General features: G+C 44.6%; 1 protein-coding gene across 1 annotated transcript in view; it reads left to right on the forward strand.

Moving 5' to 3' along the window:
- The window catches only part of LOC146809134 (uncharacterized), a 277381-nt gene that overhangs the window by 78215 nt on the left and 179555 nt on the right, over nt 1–19611 (forward strand). The window contains exons 12-13 of the mRNA XM_085615949.1: nt 1696–2889; nt 11273–12466. Of these exons, the coding sequence (XP_085472075.1) occupies nt 1696–2889; nt 11273–12466 (2388 nt within the window). The remainder of the gene's footprint in view (nt 1–1695; nt 2890–11272; nt 12467–19611) is intronic.

A 19611-nucleotide genomic window follows, 5' to 3' on the forward strand; every position in this document is an offset into this window, starting at 1 on the left:
GAATTGCAAGTTTTGTTTTCTGGTCTGAGCAAGTCTCATCAGCCGTGACCTCCCTTTTCACATATGTCAAATTCTTGCAGGCCAGAGGCTGATTACGTGGATTGATCCAGTGGGGGTATACACAAACGTCCAGTGATGTACCTAGGGGGGATCGGCGGTCTGCCCAGGGCGGCACTTTTGGGGGGAGGCAGGTGAGGTGAGCAATTTTGGCGAGCGCAAGGTAAGTGGTTTTCTTTTTATTTACTTTATTTTCCCTTGTCGTTTTTTGACTCTCCCCCACCCCCACTGTCACCTGCACCAGCCGTCACTGGGTAGCAAACTCAGGTACTGCCCCGGGTGGTAGAAGCTCTAGCTACGCCACTGCAAACATCTACATTCAGCTCCATTGTAATGGTCTCTGAGGCTACCCAGATAGAACAATCATAGATGCACTGGCCTGAGCGAGGAGGAAGAAAGGAGAGAATTTATGCAGCAGTGGTATGCGGAGGTAGAGAGCAGACAGAAACCTGAAGGGTTGGATTTCTTCCATGGCAACCCACCATCTTGCATCATACGGACAAGGAGCCGGGGATATCCTATTCCCTCATACACTTCTAAAAATTTTACCTAAGTCTATACTGTGCTCGATGGGAGACATGAAGTCTTTCAGTCATTATAGATTGTGCAGATTTTCCAATAGAGAGCCTGTAGGCAGTCTCCACATTATGGGCATTGGAAAAAGAGATGCAGCCATCAAACTAGAATCATTTGCCTCCGCCTGCCCTGTGCCCTAAAGGAGGTGCAATGGTGGATGCTCAGATCTCTAGCAGATTTGAGTACTCTGCTGCAGAGCAACATACAAAAGCACTGGTGGGAGTCTGTGAACTAGTGATAAACATCCGTCGAGCAGGAACACGCCAGATTTAGCAGAAATGTTGAAATAATTTGCAGAGCAACACAGGGGCAGTGTATGCGGGACTTGGGGGCCCACAGCTTGGCTTTCCACTAGGTCTTAAATAGGCGGGGCTGACGAAAGTGCAATGATACAAAAATACAGCAGGGTGATAAAAGGTCTGCGGTCACATCAAGCAAAGCGTGGGTCCACTGAAACCAACTGAGGATGTCCATTGCTACGGTGGTCGCTGCGAAGGGCAGTAACAGAGCGGATGGGTTCCTGCAGCGTGTTCTTACCAGACACTCATAACCGTGCAAAGTCATTCAGACAGGGTGTTGCTCCACTTGTTTTGTGACTTTGTGAATACCAGTAAAAGTGTCACCTGCCAGGATGGGAGTGATATGACATTACAGGTAAGACTGCTTTCAATCTCTGTGATTAAATGCCATAAAACTGCTTGTCCCACCAAAAGACACATTAACACCAGAGACGACATCTGAACTTTGTCCCACTGACATCTGGTTTGAAATCTGTTAAAGAAAAGTAGAGTGGTGGACATTCCTTGCTGTGCCAAACCATCACATTTTCAAGGATAAAACCCCTACCATGATATTAACAAACAGAAACCAGTCTTTATCAGATGAAACTGGGGTTGCCAAATGTTAAACTATAACTTTTAAAAGGAAAACATCAAGTATGATACAAATGGAGGTGCTCCTCTAATCTGCCACCACAGATTAAATTAATGGCCTGTAAGAACTAGTTAAACTATAATTGAATAGAGTGCTCGACTGATGACATTTCGTTCTATTGTTTTCTAGGTGTAAATCCCTCTAATCCAGTTGGACAAGACTTCATCATCATCACCCCAATAAACGTTCACCACATTAAAATAATAAAGTTTGAGTTCATCATTACGGCCTACTTCGATGCAACCACTGTGACCATCACGTTTGTTTTCGGCAACATCAGGAAAGAAATCACGTTGGTGAAGGGTCAGATAGAGACCATTACAATTCCTATCACTGTAGAGATGCTAGAGTCGGGCACACCTGGTGCTCCAGTCTCAATTACATCAGACAAACCAATATCAGTTGCATCGACCATCTACTTAGACAACCGAGTACAGATCGCTGAAGTTGTTCCCTTGCAACAACTGGGAGTTGAGTATTATGTGCTGACACCTCCTGGGAAATCAGATGACGATAACAAAGAAATTTCAATTGCCAATTTCCGAGTACCAAACAAAGTTGAGATCTACCCCACTGCAACTGTGAATTTCCAAGGAAAAACTTACGAACCAGGAAGTCAAATCACTATCGAACTTAAACCGTTTGAGGTGATCCTTTTAAAGAGCAAAGGCAACCTGTCTGGCACCAGAGTGTTAGCCACTCACCCTGTTGTTGTTACCTGTGGATATGGCAGTGCTGATACTGTCTTCCCATCGTACCAGGTCTCAACTCAACTTATTCCAGTCTCTCAGTGGGGAAAAGAATATCTCTTCCCATCCTTGGCACTCCCAGGAAGTACTGATGTGGTCTTCGTTGTTGCTTCCCGACCCTCTCAAGTAGAATACCAGGTGGATGACCACAAGCAAAGTCAAAAAATGAAGGCTGGGGAGGTGATCCAGATTGCACTCCCGGAATCCTCTACTGTCTCCATCAAAGCCGACGTCAAAGTCCAAGTCATATATTTCAGCAGAGGGGATAAAACACATGAACCCTCCTTTATCAATATCCCAGACAAAAAACAATATAGCACTATTTTTGCAGTTGTTGTTTATCCCAACCTTGAGAAGACGGTTTTAATCATCACAGTGGAGACTTCAGCGGTGCATGAAATTACCATTGATGGAAACGCTGTTCCAAATATTGAGTGGAAACCAATCCCTGGAACTGTTTACTCCACAGCAATATATACTTTCGGCGAGGAGCCTGGCACCCACATGGTGGAAGCACCCAACTCGCCATTTGGGCTCGTGACCCTTGAATATCCAAAGCAGCCGACTACAGTTGGTGAGTTTACACTCTTTTTGGGGTGTCTTTTTTCTTATACCTGTGTTGTGGGCGATCCAGTTCATGATATCTAGAAAGAGGTATTGGGATCTGCGAAGGAGCACTTCAAGAAGTGACTCAGTCATGACATTCAAATTTTTTTTGCAACTGAATTTGATTTGAAGATATAAAATGCAATATCCTGAGTTGACAATTTGAAAGGGGTGCTGATATTCTATTCAGACTGACAACCTCTGCAAATTGTAAATCAGAGGCCATATAGAACCCACATCTGGCAACCTCTGGTGCGATCTACCTTTTTGTATAGATATTCTGGCACAGGCAGCAGTGAATTAGGGTTGACAGCAGTTTTGTAAACCTACCGAAAGAGAGGCTATGTTTTGTTATTCAGATGTATTTAATCCGATGGTGAGTAATTGCAAGTAGTTTGCTGTTGAGATATCAATGTTCAGTAGCAATGACAACATTGCTGCCCTATTCTTTTTCAATATGTGTATACCAATCATAGTATCCTTCTCGCCTGCATCTTGTGAGACATTAGCAGCTGGGGGTCTATTGTGCACTCAGCAAAGCACTCACAGCACAACCCAATATGTTTCTATTGATGTGTTGCTAAGATTTTCAAGAATCACAATTTCTAGTCATTGGAACAAAAGCCATATGTTACAAGAGAAAAAGAAAATATGATACAGGGCATCCGCAGCCACAGTGACATGTTTCCTGCTGCAAAGTACTGATTATCCCAGTTGTTTTCTATGCCACCAAGAAAGTTCTGCCTGAGGCAGAAACAAGATATGTGTCTCTTGACTCCTAGACCCACTGTGTCCTGCAGTACATTTTTTAATTGTTTTGATTATGTGTCTCCCTGGCTTTGAAGCTATTCTGCTCTTAATCCAGACCACACCTTACTTTGCTTGTTCATTAAATGCCCCAAATTACTACCCACTGCCCTGCTTGTGTGTGTGTGGGCAATCTTGGTGCAGAGTTATGTACTGTTACTTGTCACATTTACAAATATCTCCACGAGTGGACCTAGATTGACTACCTCAAAGTCCTGGGTGTGACAGATGAGTGGAATAGAGGAAACGAGATGCCAGGAAAAATAAGGCAAAACATAGTCACCTTATCCACTTACAAAACACAAACAAAGCACACGCAGGCACACAAGCAGCCCAACACAACAGAGATGCTGTTAGCACACAAGAAGGACCACATAAATAAACAGGGATCCAAACGTACAGGAAAATGGATGGACAAATTGGTACATGTAGATTTCATGACTACTCACACTATACAGAATTTGCTGTTGTAAGGACATTTGAGGGAGAGTAAAAGCAATGCTAGTGCCTAATCAATGGTCGGCTTCCTTGCGATGATCACCTGTATTAACAACGTGGTTGCAAATTTAAGATGCATTTCACTCATATCCTCTACAATTTTGTAATAATCCTTCACCTGCGGCACTAGAATTAGGTCCCTACTTTACCTAATACAAATGCATGACACCCGTTTTTTATGTTTGGCAAATAAACAAATTGTTCCTCAAAAATAAGCTAATAATCATTTTCTCAAGACCATATTAAAACAATCTGAATATTGAGCAAGAGAAAGAGTTAGACTTTCAGGTGGATCCAAAATAGATGACTTTTCAAGTCGCGGTGAGGGACATGCATGCCGATGTTCAGCTGAAGATGGTTTGGTAGTCAGTTTGGTAGTGTTGGGGTGTCGCAGGCAAAGGTTCTCTATAGTAGGCTTTAATGCTGACGAGATTGACAATGTTCACACTACATGCCAGAAATAATTGCTAGAAACCGTGTGTGGGCAACACTAGGCAGGGTTGTCACCAGAATCCAATACTAGCACACGTATGTAGAGATACCTCCCAGATTCGTGGGTAATTGGTTAAGGGATTTGGAAGCCCCACTCAGGCAACAACCACAACCCTTGTAAGGGTGAACCACAATCTCCCTTAATTAGCCTGTGCCTAATCCTCTAGTAGCTTTGCACAAAAGCAGCCAGGATTAATTTAGAGGCACTGTGTGAATTATTTATGCAGCACACAAACAGTATTAAAATGAAAACAAGAACCAAGAAACATCCCAACCCAATTTAGAAAGATAAAGTAAATTAAAAAAAATAACATGATACCAGAACTACAAAAATGCAATCAGGGTAGCTGAAGATATGACATTTTAATGTTTTTAGTAACAATAGCACCTAGAGCAGAAAGCGCCGCTCGCAGTCATCTGGTCGCACTAGACCGGGGGAAAGTCCCAGGCTTAGGTAGACCACAATAGAGTCCCACTGAAGAGATACCTTCTCAAGTCCGGCATGAAGAATTTCATTCATGTTGGAGGAGGCCACAAGGACAAGGCTTTTGGTGTAGGTAAAGGTCATCGATTTGTAAGTGAGGCCAAGTACAGCCCCTCCCCAGCCATCCTGTGAGGATGGCCCATCCTATCCACACCTAAGTCCTCTTTGCCTCACTGTCTAGAAGCAATGCACAAACCTACTACAGCAGAGCCATTCATAGTCATGTGACCCCGGACAGTCGTAGAAAGGCTCAATTGGTTGAGATAGAAAAAAGGCAACTTTCTAAATGTGGCATTTCCTGAATTGTAACTTAAAATCTGACTTTATTATTAAAGGTAATTTTGAATCACAATTTATATGAGTGTAAAAAGCATATATCTTACGGTTTCCAATCCATTAGCACCTATTATATGTAATAAGGTAACCCAGTGTTAGTCAATTCGAGAAATAGGCCTTACAACTGTGAAAAATGATTTTAGGTATTTTTGACTGCCCAGATGTATAAAACCTGAATACACATTTCCCACTTTTTAAATACAATGCACCCTGCATAATAAGCCTGTAGGGCCTACCATAGAGGTGACTTTTAAGCATTAAGAAGTATGATTCAGGCCTAGCATTAAGTTTATTTTGCCAGGTAGAAATGGCAGTTTTGAACTGAATACACATGCTGCAGAGACAGGGCTGCGACATGTTTTACAGTGCTACTTTAGCGGGTGATACAATAAGTGCTGCTGCCTAGTAGTATAATTTATTGTACAGGCCCTGGGCACAGATGGTACCATTTACTAGGGACTTAAATGTAAATTAAATGCTCTAATTAGGTGTAGTCCAAAGTTACCATGTTTAAATAAGAGAGCAGAAGCCCTTTAGCACTGGCTGGCAGGGGTAAAGTGCACCGAGTCCTAATGCCAACAAAAAGAGTTCAGCAGAAAAAAATCAAGCAGTGGAGGCATAAGATGTGGGAGAATACCTCGCCATGGATGTCAGGCCTAACAGGCAGCTTATGTAAGGTATGGCCATCTTATGCCCAGCTGTGATAGGAGTCTCCCCATATATCCAGAATGCTACCAGATGCCAATGGTTGCCACAAAACACTAGTGATTGCCAGCTATCAGGTGCGTGACTGCCAAGTACCAGTAATGCTACCTTAAACTGAGGATGCACCCTGTCTCAAATTGCAAAGGTATCAACTAGATGACAGTGGTGATAACCGAACGCCAGCGTTCCCCACCAAAACATCGGAGATTGATATTACCACCACAGTATGGGCCTACATATGTTCAAGAATCACCATCAGATGCCAAGGTAGGTACTGCCAGTCAGTGCATATCAGGGCACTCATGCAGACATTCCATGCACAAATAGAGAAGCACGCAGATAAGCCCACAGCGTTACACAGACAGGCACGCACATGAACCTACTAGCAGCCACACACACAGATAAATCCAGATGCACAGGTTCACACATTCACAGTAATGCAGACCCAACTCATTCCTCTTCAGGACTCTCGCTTATTGTTCCCAACTAATGGTGCTGTCACTTTGTGACGTCACTTTGCTCCTGCTTCGCAGATACCAATGGCTGGATGGCCATTGGGGGAATCCTGCAGCTACTCAGGCTCCAACTCTCTCCAGCCTCATGCTGATCCCAACCAGAAGGCCCAAGACTGCAGCACTAGTGTACAAAGGAAGGCAGCACGTAAATGTGCAGTGGCTGAAAAAGATATGTTCGGCATCAGGAATAGTGAGAAAGGCAGGGGGAAGGCGCTGATTCCCTTGGGTGCTTAGGGTTTCTGACAGCGCCATGTCTTCTCTGTGTCTCTAACTGGGGGAGCCACTGCCAAAAATAGCCAATGGAGGGGGGACTGTAGGATTCTGTAGGATTCTTCTTTTGGGACAGACTCGCTGTCGGGGAAGGACGACACTCGGCATCAAGGGCTTCCCTTACAAGGTCATGTAGGGTTTAGAGTTCAGAATGAGTTAACATTAAAGAAACTAGGGGACGCCTGAGATGGACCAAAGTACAGTGACCCAGTGCTTTGGGACACCCCAGGCGCCCCCTATTTTCATTAGCGTAAACTGTGTCTGAACTCTAACTGTAACTCTGAACTGGGGTGCAAAGGAGAAGTGCGCCTCGCAAACCTGCCAGCTGAACAGCGCTTTGTCTGAGGCTTCCTCAGCTCTGCTGTTGGTCACAACCTCTTGGCAAAAATGAGAGAAAGAGCAAGAAGTTATCTCCCAAAAGGAGAGACAGTTAGAGAAGCATGGTTGGGCAAAACCTGCAGGAGTACAAATGATGCAGGCGGAATGGACATGGGCATCAGCACCAGTGGCGGTTGGAAACTCTGAGGGAGGTGAGGCGAGCAAATGGGTGAGGGGTGGTAGCATTCACGAGCACTAGATGCAAGATGCTATAAAATAAAAAAATAAAAAAATTACCTTGCTTGCTGCAGCTTGCACGATGACATGTCGTCCTGCTCCAGTCCTCTTCTGCTCTCCTCGAGGCTCCAGCCAACTCCCATAACCAATCCTGGCACTGCTCTCATGCTGGTAACAAGCATGAGATCAGCGCCAGGATTGGATAGCACTCCTAAGAGCACTGGATGCCTGCACTTCCGCTAACCCAGCTGTTGAAGCTGGGTTAGAAAGGTTTGAAGCGCACATTTCATGCTGGCTGTCACAAGACGGCCGGCAAAAGAGACATGTGCACTTTAAACTTTAAGTGCCCTGACCATCACTGCTCTCCACTGCTGCTAGTCAGCTTGGCTCCACCCCCGTCCTGACGCTTGGGTCAGGACGGTGTTATTGAAAAATAAAATGGTAACAAATGAACTGATTAGCAAGCAAAAGGTGAAGTGCTGCCCCCAGCTCCAGGGCTTCTGGCGAGATGTGGGTAAGACACTTGCAGATGTGATGGGCCACAACATAGAGGTAAGCACAGAGCTAAATATATTTGGGGTACTCAGTAGCAGTGAAAATGAGGAGAAATTAAGTAACAAGCACAATAATTTACTTTTCATTGTGATCCTATTGGCTAGGAGAGAGATCTGCATCAAGTGAATGTCTAATATCTCGCCCAGGCATGCGGAATGGGTAAACTCAGTCCAGAGAATAAACAAAATGGAGAGAGTTTGGGCGACAATCAAGAGGGCAGGTTTTTGGGATATTTGGGAAAGGGAATATGATATGGATCTAACGGGAAAAGGGACAATATAATGTCCAAGGATTACGCAATAAGAAATAATCTGCAAATAAGGTACTCGCAATGGTGGCCCTAGAAAGCAGCCCCCCTTTTGCTGGATCCAATGGGACAGGATGGAAGGAGTCTATCAGAGTAAAGGGCCCCCAGAAACAGACTCAAATTCAAGATGGCACAGAGAGTAACAAGACCCCTGCTATCTCCTTTATCCCTGGTTATTTCACAAATGAGGACACATAAATAAATGAACTGATTACCATTATATTTTTTAGCTCTAGTGGCAATTTAGTTAGTGGGGCAACGCTCCTTTGCCTTAACAGAGAAACCACCCCTGATCAGTCTTCCAGTCTCAGCATTAGATCTCTCTCAAAGCTGTGGGTTCTCTCAAATCTCTGGGCACCAGGACCAATCCTCTGCAAGCATGACAGTCTATGGCTACTCACGGGGCCACAGCACCAATAGGCTTTCCTCTGGGTTACAGTCTATCCCTAGCTCACAAGCAGACTTAGCATGGCGTCATACCCCTACTTCAATCTTAACTTTGCCCTAGTGCAAGATGCCCAGGGCAAACATATATCCCACGTACCTCAAATGCTAAGGTGCCCAAAATCATTTGGAGTGAGCCAACCAGTTTCAAATACATCTTTCGGTGTGAGGTGTCCAGTTCCATGCTGATGACGCATCCCATAATATTTCTGTCAAAGCCCATGGAGATGGGAAACATCCCGTAACATGTGCTCCTGATGTGAATTTCATCTAGAGAGGCCTCAGTCAAGTTGGTCTAATGTTGGGGCAGCGGTCACTTTGCAGAACTGTAAAAGGGGACTGTGACACAGCACATCTCTTTCGATGTCTGGCTTGACAGTGCAGCTTGTTTCTAGACCTAGTGGTCCCAATTATGTGGCTCCAACTAGAGGATTATTTCTCTCTCACCTCATACTATTGGCAGTTGGGTATATCACTTCAACTCCTATGGAGTGCTTACATTGCACTGCATGAGAGGCTATTTTACACCTCAAACGTACCCTCATTATAACAGTCGTGATACAGAAGCATTGTGTAGACAAAGCTACTGCTTTTTCAATTCTGATGGATATTTTAGTTTCCGTCAGGACTCAAAATACCAGCCAGACCTATTGGAATTGCAAGTTTTGTTTTCAGGTCTGAGCAAGTCTCATCAGCCGTGACCTCCCTTTTCACATATGTCAAATTCTTGCAGGCCAGAGGCTGATTACGTGGATCGATCCAGTGGGGGTATACACAAAAGTCCAGTGATGTAGCTAGGGGGGGATCGGCGGTCTGCCCGGGGCGGCACTTTTGGGGGGAGGCAGGTGAGGTGAGCAATTTTGGCGAGCGCAACGTAAGGGGTTTTCTTTTTATTTACTTTATTTTCCCTCGTCGTTTTTTGACTCTCCCCCACCCCCACTCTCACCTGCACCGACCGTCACTGGGTAGCAAACTCAGGTACCGCCCCGGGTGGCAGAAGCTCTAGCTACGCCACTGCAAACATCTACACTCAGCTCCATTGTAATGGTCTCTGAGGCTACCCAGGTAGAACAATCATAGATGCACTGGCCTGAGCGAGGAGGAAGAAAGGAGAGAATTTATGCAGCAGTGGTATGCGGAGGTAGAGAGCAGACAGAAACCAGAAAGGTTGGATTTCTTTCATGGCAACCCACCATCTTGCATCATACGGACAAGGAGCCGGGGATATCCTATTCCCTCATACACTTCTAAACATTTTACCTAAGTCTATACTGTGCTCGATGGCAGACATGAAGTCTTTCAGTCATTATAGATTGTGCAGATTTTCAAATAGAGAGCCAATAGGCAGCTTCCACCTTATGGGCATTGGAAAAAGAGATGCAGCCATCAAACTATAATCATTTGCCTCCGTCTGCCCTGTGTCACAGCATGGCCATGGGGAAGGAGGTCTCTGCTGCCTAAAGGAGGTGCAATGGTGGATGCTCAGATCTCTAGCAGATTTGAGTACTTTGCTGCAGAGCAACATACAAAAGCAGTGGTGGGAGTCTGTGAACTAGTGATAAACATCCGTCGAGCAGGAACACACCAGATTTAGCAGAAATGTTGAAATAATTTGCAGAGCAACACAGGGGCAGTGTATGCGGGACTTAGGGGCCCACAGCTTGGCTTTCCACTAGGTCTTAAATAGGCGGCGCTGACGAAAGGGCAATGACACAAAAACAGAGCAGGGTGATAAAAGGTCTGCGGTCACACCAAGCAAAGCTTGGGACCACTGAAACCAACTGAGGATGTCCATTGCCACAGTGGTCGCTGCGAAGGGCAGTAACAGAGCGGATGGGTTCCTGCAGAGTGTTCTTACCAGACACTCATAACCTTGCAAAGTCATTCAGACAGGGTGTTGCTCCACTTGTTTTGTGACTTTGTGAGTACTAGTAAAAGTGTCACCTGCCAGGATGGGAGTGATATGACTTTACAGGTAAGACTGCTTTCAATCTCTGTGATTAAATGCCAGAAAACTGCTTGTCCCACCAAAAGACACATAAACACCAGAGACGACATCTGAACTTTGTCCCACTGACATCTGGTTTGAAATCTGTTAAAGAAAAGTAGAGTGGTGGACATTCCTTGATGTGCCAAACCATCACATTTTCAAGGATAAAACCCCTACCATGATATTAAGAAACATAAACCAGTCTTTACCAGATGAAACTGGGGCTGCCAAATGTTAAACTATAACTTTTAAAAGGAAAACATCAAGTATGATACAAATGAAGGCACTCCTCTTGTCTGCCACCACAGAGTAAATTAATGGCCTGTAAGAACTAGTTAAACTATAATTGAATAGAGTGCTAGACTGATGACATTTCGTTCTATTGCTTTCCAGATGTAAATCCCTCTAATCCGGTTGGACAAGACTTCATCATCATCACCCCAATAAACGTTCACCACATTAAAATAATAAAGTTTGAGTTCATCATTACGGCCTACTTCGATGCAACCACTGTGACCATCACGTTTGCTTTCGGCAACATCAAGAAAGAAATCACGTTGGTGAAGGGTCAGATAGAGACCATTACAATTCCTATCACTGTAGAGATGCTACAGTCGGGCACACCTGGTTCTCCAGTCTCAATTACATCAGACAAACCAATATCAGTTGCATCGACCATCTACTTAGACAACCGAGTACAGATCGCTGAAGTTGTTCCCTTGCAACAACTGGGAGTTGAGTATTATGTGCTGACACCTCCTGGTAAATCAGATGACGATAACAAAGAAATTTCAATTGCCAATTTCCGAGTACCAAACAAAGTTGAGATCTACCCCACTGCAACTGTGAATTTCCAAGGAAAAACGTACGAACCAGGAAGACAAATCACTATCGAACTTAAACCGTTTGAGGTGATCCTTTTAAAGAGCAAAGGCAACCCGTCTGGCACCAGAGTGTTAGCCACTCACCCTGTTGTTGTTACCTGTGGATATGGCAGTGCTGATACTGTCTTCCCATCGTACCAGGTCTCAACTCAACTTATTCCAGTCTCTCAGTGGGGAAAAGAATATCTCTTCCCATCCTTGGCACACCCAGGAAGTACTGATATGGTCTTCGTTGTTGCTTCCCGACCCTCTCAAGTAGAATACCAGGTGGATGACCACAAGCAAAGTCAAAAAATGAAGGCTGGGGAGGTGATCCAGATTGCACTCCCGGAATCCTCTACTGTCTCCATCACAGCCGACGTCAGAGTCCAAGTCATATATTTCAGCAGAGGGGATGAAACACATGAACCCTCCTTTATCAATATCCCAGACAAAAAACAATATAGCACTATTTATGCAGTTGTTGTTTATCCCAACCTTGAGAAGACGGTTTTAATCATCACAGTGGAGACTTCAGCGGTGCATGAAATTACCATTGATGGACACCCTGTTCCAAATATTGAGTGGAAACCAATCCCTGGAACTGTTTACTCCACAGCAATATATACTTTTGGCGAGGAGCCTGGCACCCACATTGTGAAAGCACCCAACTCGCCATTTGGGCTCATGACCCTTGAATATCCAAAGCAGCCGACTACAGTTGGTGAGTTTACACACTTTTTGGGGTGTCTTTTTTCTCATACCTGTGTTGTGGGCGATCCTGTTCATGATTTCTAGAAAGAGGTATTGGGTTCTGTGAAGGAGCACTTCAAGAAGTGACTCAGTCATGACATTCACATTTTTTTTGCAACTGAATTTGATTTGAAGATATAAAATGCAATATCCTGACTTGACAATTTGAAAGGGGTGCTGATATTCTATTCAGACTGACAACCTCTGCAAATTGTAAATCAGAGGCCATATAGAACCCACATCTGGCAACCTCTGGTGCGATCCACCTTTCTGTATAGATATTGTGGTACAGGTAGCAGTGAGTTAGGGTTGACCGAAAGAGAGGCTGTTTTGTTATTCAGAGTAATTACAAGTAGTTTGCTGTTGAGATATCAATGTTCAATAGCAATGACAACATTGCTGCCCTATTCTTTTTCAATATGTGTGTACCAATCATAGTATCCTTCTCGCCTGTATCTTCTGAGACATTAGCATCTGTGGGTCTATTGTGCACTCAGCAAAGCACTCACAGCACTACCCAATATGTTTCTATTTATGTGTTGCTAAGATTTCAAGAATCACAATTTCTAGTCATTGGAACAAAAGCCATATGTTACAAGAGAAAAAGAAAATATGATACGGGGCATCCACAGCCACAGTGACATGTTTGCTGCTGCAAAGTACTGATTATCCCAGTTGTTTTCTATGCCACCAAGAAAGTTCTGCCTGTGGCAGAAACAAGATATGTGTCTCTTGACTCCTAGACCCACTGTGTCCTGCAGTAAATTCTTTAATTGTTTTGATTATGTGTCTCCCTGGCTTTGAAGCTATTCTGCTCTTAATCCAGACCACACCTTACTTTGCTTGTTCATTAAATGCCCCAAATTACTACCCACTGCCCTGATTGTGGGTGTGTGGGCAATCTTGGTGCAGAGTTATGTACTGTTACTTGTCACATTTACAAATATCTCCACGAGTGAACCTCGATTGACTACCTCAAAGTGCTGGGTGTGAAAGATGAGTGGAATAGAGGAAACGAGATGCCAGGAAAAATAAGGCAAAACATAGTAACCTTATCCACTTACCAAACACAAACAAAGCACACGGAGGCACACAAGCAGCCCAACACAACAGAGATGCTGTTAGCTCACAAAAAGGACCACATAAATAAACAGGGATCCAAACGTACTGGAAAATGGAAGGACAAATTGGTACATGTAGATTTCATGACTACTCACACTATACAGAATTTGCTGTTGTAAGGACATTTGAGGGAGAGTAAAAGCAATGCTAGTGCCTAATCAATGGTTGGCTTCCTTGCGATGATCACCTGTATTAACAACGTGGCTGCAAATTTAAGATGCATTTCACTCATATCCTCTACAATTTTGTAATAATCCTTCACCTGCGGCACTAGAATTAGGTTCCTACTTTACCTAATACAAATGCATGACACCAGTTTTTTGATGTTTGGCAAATAAACAAATTGTCCCTCAAAAATAAGCTAATAATCATTTTCTCAAGACCATATTAAAAAAATCTGAATATTGAGCAAGAGAAAGAGTTAGACTTTCAGGTGGATCCAAAATAGATGACTTTTCAAGTCGCAGTGAAGGACATGCATGCCGATGTTCAGCTGAAGATGGTTTGGTAGTCAGTTTGGTAGTGTTGGGGTGTGGCAGGCAAAGGTTCTCTATAGTAGGCTTTAATGCTGACAAGATTGACAATGTACACACTGCATGCCAGGAAAAATTGCTAGAAACCATGTGTGGGCAACACTAGGCAGGGCTGTCACCACAATCCAATACTAGCACACGTATGTAGAGATACCTCCCAGATTCGTGGGTAATTGGTTAAGGGATTTGGAAGCCCCACTCAGGCAACAACCACAACCCTTGTCAGGGTGGACCACAATCTCCCTTAATTAGCCTGTGCCTAATCCTCTAGTAGCTTTGCACAAAAGCAGCCTGGATTAATTTAGAGGCAATGTGTGAATTATTTATGCAGCACACAAACAGTATTAAAATGAAAACAAGAACCAAGAAACATCCCAACCCAATTTAGAAAGATAAAGTGAATTTAAAAAAATAACATGATACCAGAACAACAAAAATGCAATCACGGTAGCTGAAGATATTACATTTTAATGTTTTTATTAACAATAGCACCTAAAAGCAGAAAGCGCTGCTCGCAGTTATCTGGTCGCACTAGACCGGGGTAAAGTCACAGGCTTAGGTAGATCACAATAGAGTCCCACTGAAGAGATACTTTCTCAAGTCTGGCATGTAGAATTTCATTCATGTTGGAGGAGGCCACAAGGACAAGGCTTTTGGTGCAGATAAAAGTAATCGATGTATAAGTGAGTCCAAGTACAGCCCCTCCCCAGCCATCCTGTCAGGATGGCCCATCCTATCCACACCTAAGTCCTCTTTGCCTCACTGTCTAGAAGCAATGCACAAACCTCCTACAGCAGAGCCATTCACAGTCATGTGACCCAGGGCAGTAGTAGAAAGGCTCAATTGGTTGGGCTAGAAAAATGGCAACTTTCTAAATGTGGCATTTCCTGAATTGTAGCTTAAAATCTGACTTTATTATTAAAAGTAATTTTGAATTACAATTTATATGAGTGTAAAAAGCATATATCTTACTGTTTCCAATCCATTAGCACTTATTATATGTAATAAGGTAACCCAGTGTTAGTCAATTCGAGAAATAGGCCTTACAACTGTGAAAAATGATTTTAGGTATTTTTGACTTCCCAGATGTATAAAACCTGAATATACATTTCCCACTTTTTAAATACAATGCACCCTGCATAATAAGCCTGTAGGACCTACCCTAGAGGTGACTTTTAAGAATTAAGAAGGATTATTCAGGCCTGGCATTAAGTTTATTTTGCCAGGTGGAAATGGCAGTCTTGAACTGAATACACATGCTGCAGAGGCAGGCATGAGACATGTTTTACAGTGATACTTTAGTGGGTTGTACAATAAGTGCTGCTGCCTAGTAGTATAATTTATTGTACAGGCCCTGGGTACAGATGGTACCATTTACTAGGGACTTAAATGTAAATTAAATGCTCGAATTAGGTGTGGTCCAAAGTTACCATGTTTAAAGAAGAGAGCAGAAGCCCTTTAGCACTGGCTGGCAGGGGTAAAGTGCACCAAGTCCTAATGCCAACAAAAAGAGTTCAGCAGAAAAAAATCAAGCAGTGGAGGCATAAGATGTGGGAGAACACCTCGCCATGGATGTCAGGCCTAACAGGCAGCTTATGTAAGGTATGGCCATCTTATGCCCAGCTGTGATAGGAGTCTCCCCATATATCCAGAATGCTACCAGATGCCAATGGTTGCCACAAAACACTAGAGATTGCCAGCTATCAGGTGCGTGACTGCCAAGTACCAGTAATGCTACCTTAAACTGAGGATGCACCCTGTCTCAAGTTGCAAAGGTATCAACTAGATGACAGTGGTGATAACCGAACGCCAGCGTTCCCCACCAAAACATCGGAGATTGATATTACCACCACAGTATGGGCCTACATATGTTCAAGAATCACCATCAGATGCCAAGGTAGGTACTGCCAGTCAGTGCATATCAGGGCACTCATGCAGACATTCCATGCACAAATAGAGAAGCACGCAGATAAGCCCACAGCGTTACACAGACAGGCACGCACATGAACCTACTAGCAGCCACACACACAGATAAATCCAGATGCACAGGTTCACACATTCACAGTAATGCAGACCCAACTCATTCCTCTTCAGGACTCTCGCTTATTGTTCCCAACTAATGGTGCTGTCACTTTGTGACGTCACTTTGCTCCTGCTTCGCAGATACCAATGGCTGGATGGCCTCTGGGGGAATCCTGCAGCTACTCAGGCTCCAACTCTCTCCAGCCTCATGCTGATCCCAACCAGAAGGCCCAAGACTGCAGCACTAGTGTACAAAGGAAGGCAGCACGTAAATGTGCAGTTGCTGAAAAAGATATGGTCGGCATCAGGAATAGTGAGAAAGGCACGGGGAAGGCGCTGATTCCCTTGGGTGCTTATGGTTTCTGACAGCGCCATGTCTTCTCCGTGTCTCTAACTGGGGGAGCCACTGCCAAAAATAGCCAATGGAGGGGGGACTGTAGGATTCTGTAGGATTCTTCTTTTGGGACAGACTCGCTGTCGGGGGAGGACGACGCTCGGTATCAGGGGCTTCCCTTACAAGGTCATGTAGGGTTTAGAGTTAAGATATAGTTAACATTAAAGAAAGTAGGGGACGCCTGAGATTGACCAAAGTACAGTGACCCGGTGCTATGGGACACCCCAGGTGCCCTCTATTTTCTTTAGTGTAAACTGTGTCTGAACTCTAACTGTAACTCTGAACTGGGGTGCAAAGGAGAAGTGCACCTCGCAAACCTGCCAGGCGAACAGCGCTTTGTCTGAGGCTTCCTCAGCTCTGCTGTTGGTCACAACCTCTTGGCAAAAATGAGAGAAAGAGCAAGAAGTTATCTCCCAAAAGGAGAGACAGCTAGAGAAGCATGGTTGGGCACCACCTGCAAGAGTACAACTGATGCAGGCGGAATGGACATGGGCATCAGCACCAGTGGCGGTTGGAAACTCTGAGGGAGGTGAGGCGAGCAAATGGGTAAGGGGTGGTAGCATTCACGAGCACTAGATGCAAGATGCTATAAAATAAAAAAATTAAAAAATTTACCTTGCTTGCTGCAGCTTGCACGATGACATGTCGTCCTGCTCCAGTCCTCTTCTGCTCTCCTCGAGGCTCCAGCCAACTCCCATAACCAATCCTGGCATTGCTCTCATGCTGTTAACAAGTATGAGATCAGCGCCAGGATTGGATAGCACTCCTAAGAGCACTTGATGCCTGCACTTCCGCTAACCCAGCTGTCGTAGCTGGGTTAGAAAGGTTTGAAGCGCGCATGCCATGCTGGCTGTCACAAGACGGCCGGCAAAAGAGACATGTGCACTTTAAACTTTAAGTGCCCTGACCATCACTGCTCTCCACTGCTGCTAGTCAGCTTGGCTCCACCCCCGTCCTGACGCTTGGGTCAGGACGGGGTTATTGAAAAATAAAATGGTAACAAATGAACTGATTAGCAAGCAAGAGATGAAGTGCTGCCCTAAGTCCGGCTGACAACATACACATGTTTTGACAGTGCCCCCAGCTCCAGGGCTTCTGGCGAGATGTGTGTAAGACACTTGCAGATGTGATGGGCCACAACATAAGGATCTGCATCAAGTGAATGTCGAATATCTCGCCCACGCATGCGGAATGGGTAACCTCAGTCCAGAGAATAAACAAAATGGAGAGAGTTTGCGCGACAATCAAGAGGGCAGGTTTTTGGGAAATTTGGGAAAGGGAATATGATATGGATCTAACGGGAAAAGGGACAATATAATGTCCAAGGATTACGCAATAAGAAATAATTTGCAAATAAGGTACTCGCACTGGTGGCCCTAGAAAGCAGCCCCCCTTTTACTGGATCCAATGGGACAGGATGGAAGGAGTCTATCAGAGTAAAGGGCCCCCAGAAACAGACTCAAACTCAAGATGGCACAGAGAGAAACAAGACCCCTGCTATCTCCTTTATCCCTGGTTATTTCACAAATGAGGACACATAAATAAATGAACTGATTACCATTATATTTTTTAGCTCTGATGGCAATTTAGTTAGTGGGGCAACGCTCCTTTGCCTTAACAGAGAAACTACCCCTGATCAGTCTTCCAGTCTCAGCATTAGATCTCTCTCAAAGCTGTGGGTTCTCTCAAATCTCTGGGCACCAGGACCAATCCTCTGCAAGCATGACAATCTATGGCTACTCACGGGGCCACAGCACCAATCGGCTTTCCTCTGGGTTACAGTCTATCCCTAGCTCACAAGCAGACTTAGCATCGCGTCATGCCCCTACTTCAATCTTAACTTTTCCCTAGTGCAAGATGCCCAGGGCAAACATATATCCCACGTACCTCAAATGCTAAGGTGCCCAAAATCATTTGGAGTGAGCCAACCATTTTCAAATGCATCTTTCGGTGTGAGGTGTCCAGTTCCATGCTGATGACGCATCCCATAATATTTCTGTCAAAGCCCATGGAGATGGGAAACATCCCGTAACATGTGCTCCTGATGTGAATTTCATCTAGAGAGGCCTCAGTCAAATGTGTCTAATGTTGGGGCAGCGGTCACTTTGCAGAACTGTAAAAGGGGACTGTGACACAGCACATCTCTTTCGATGTCTGGCTTGACAGTGCAGCTTGTTTCTAGACCTAGTGGTCCCAATTATGTGGCTCCAACTAGAGGATTATTTCTCTCTCACCTCATACTATTGGCAGTTGACCTCCTATGGAGTGCTTACATTGCACTGCATGAGAGGCTATTTTACACCTCAAACGTACCCTCATTATAACAGTCGTGATACAGAAGCATTGTGTAGACAAAGCTACTGCTTTTTCAATTCTGATGGATATTTTAGTTTCCGTCAGGACTCAAAATACCAGCCCGACCTATTGGAATTGCAAGTTTTGTTTTCAGGTCTGAGCAAGTCTCATCAGCCGTGACCTCCCTTTTCACATATGTCAAATTCTTGCAGGCCAGAGGCTGATTACGTGGATCGATCCAGTGGGGGTATACACAAACGTCCAGTGATGTAGCTAGGGGGGATCGGCGGTCTGCCAGGGGCGGCACTTTTGGGGGGAGGCAGGTGAGGTGAGCAATTTTGGCGAGCGCAACGTAAGGGGTTTTCTTTTTATTTACTTTATTTTCCCTCGTCGTTTTTTGACTCTCCCCCACCCCCACTCTCACCTGCACCGACCGTCACTGGGTAGCAAACTCAGGTACCGCCCCGGGTGGCAGAAGCTCTAGCTACGCCACTGCAAACATCTACACTCAGCTCCATTGTATTGGTCTCTGAGGCTACCCAGATAGAACAATCATAGATGCACTGGCCTGAGCGAGGAGGAAGAAAGGAGAGAATTTATGCAGCAGTGGTATGCGGAGGTAGAGAGCAGACAGAAACCAGAAAGGTTGCATTTCTTCCATGGCAACCCACCATCTTGCATCATACGGACAAGGAGCCGGGGATATCCTATTCCCTCATACACTTCTAAACATTTTACCTAAGTCTATAC

The sequence above is a fragment of the Triturus cristatus genome, chromosome 7 (genome assembly GCF_964204655.1).
Source record: "Triturus cristatus chromosome 7, aTriCri1.1, whole genome shotgun sequence".
Classification (NCBI taxonomy): Eukaryota; Metazoa; Chordata; class Amphibia; order Caudata; family Salamandridae; genus Triturus; species Triturus cristatus.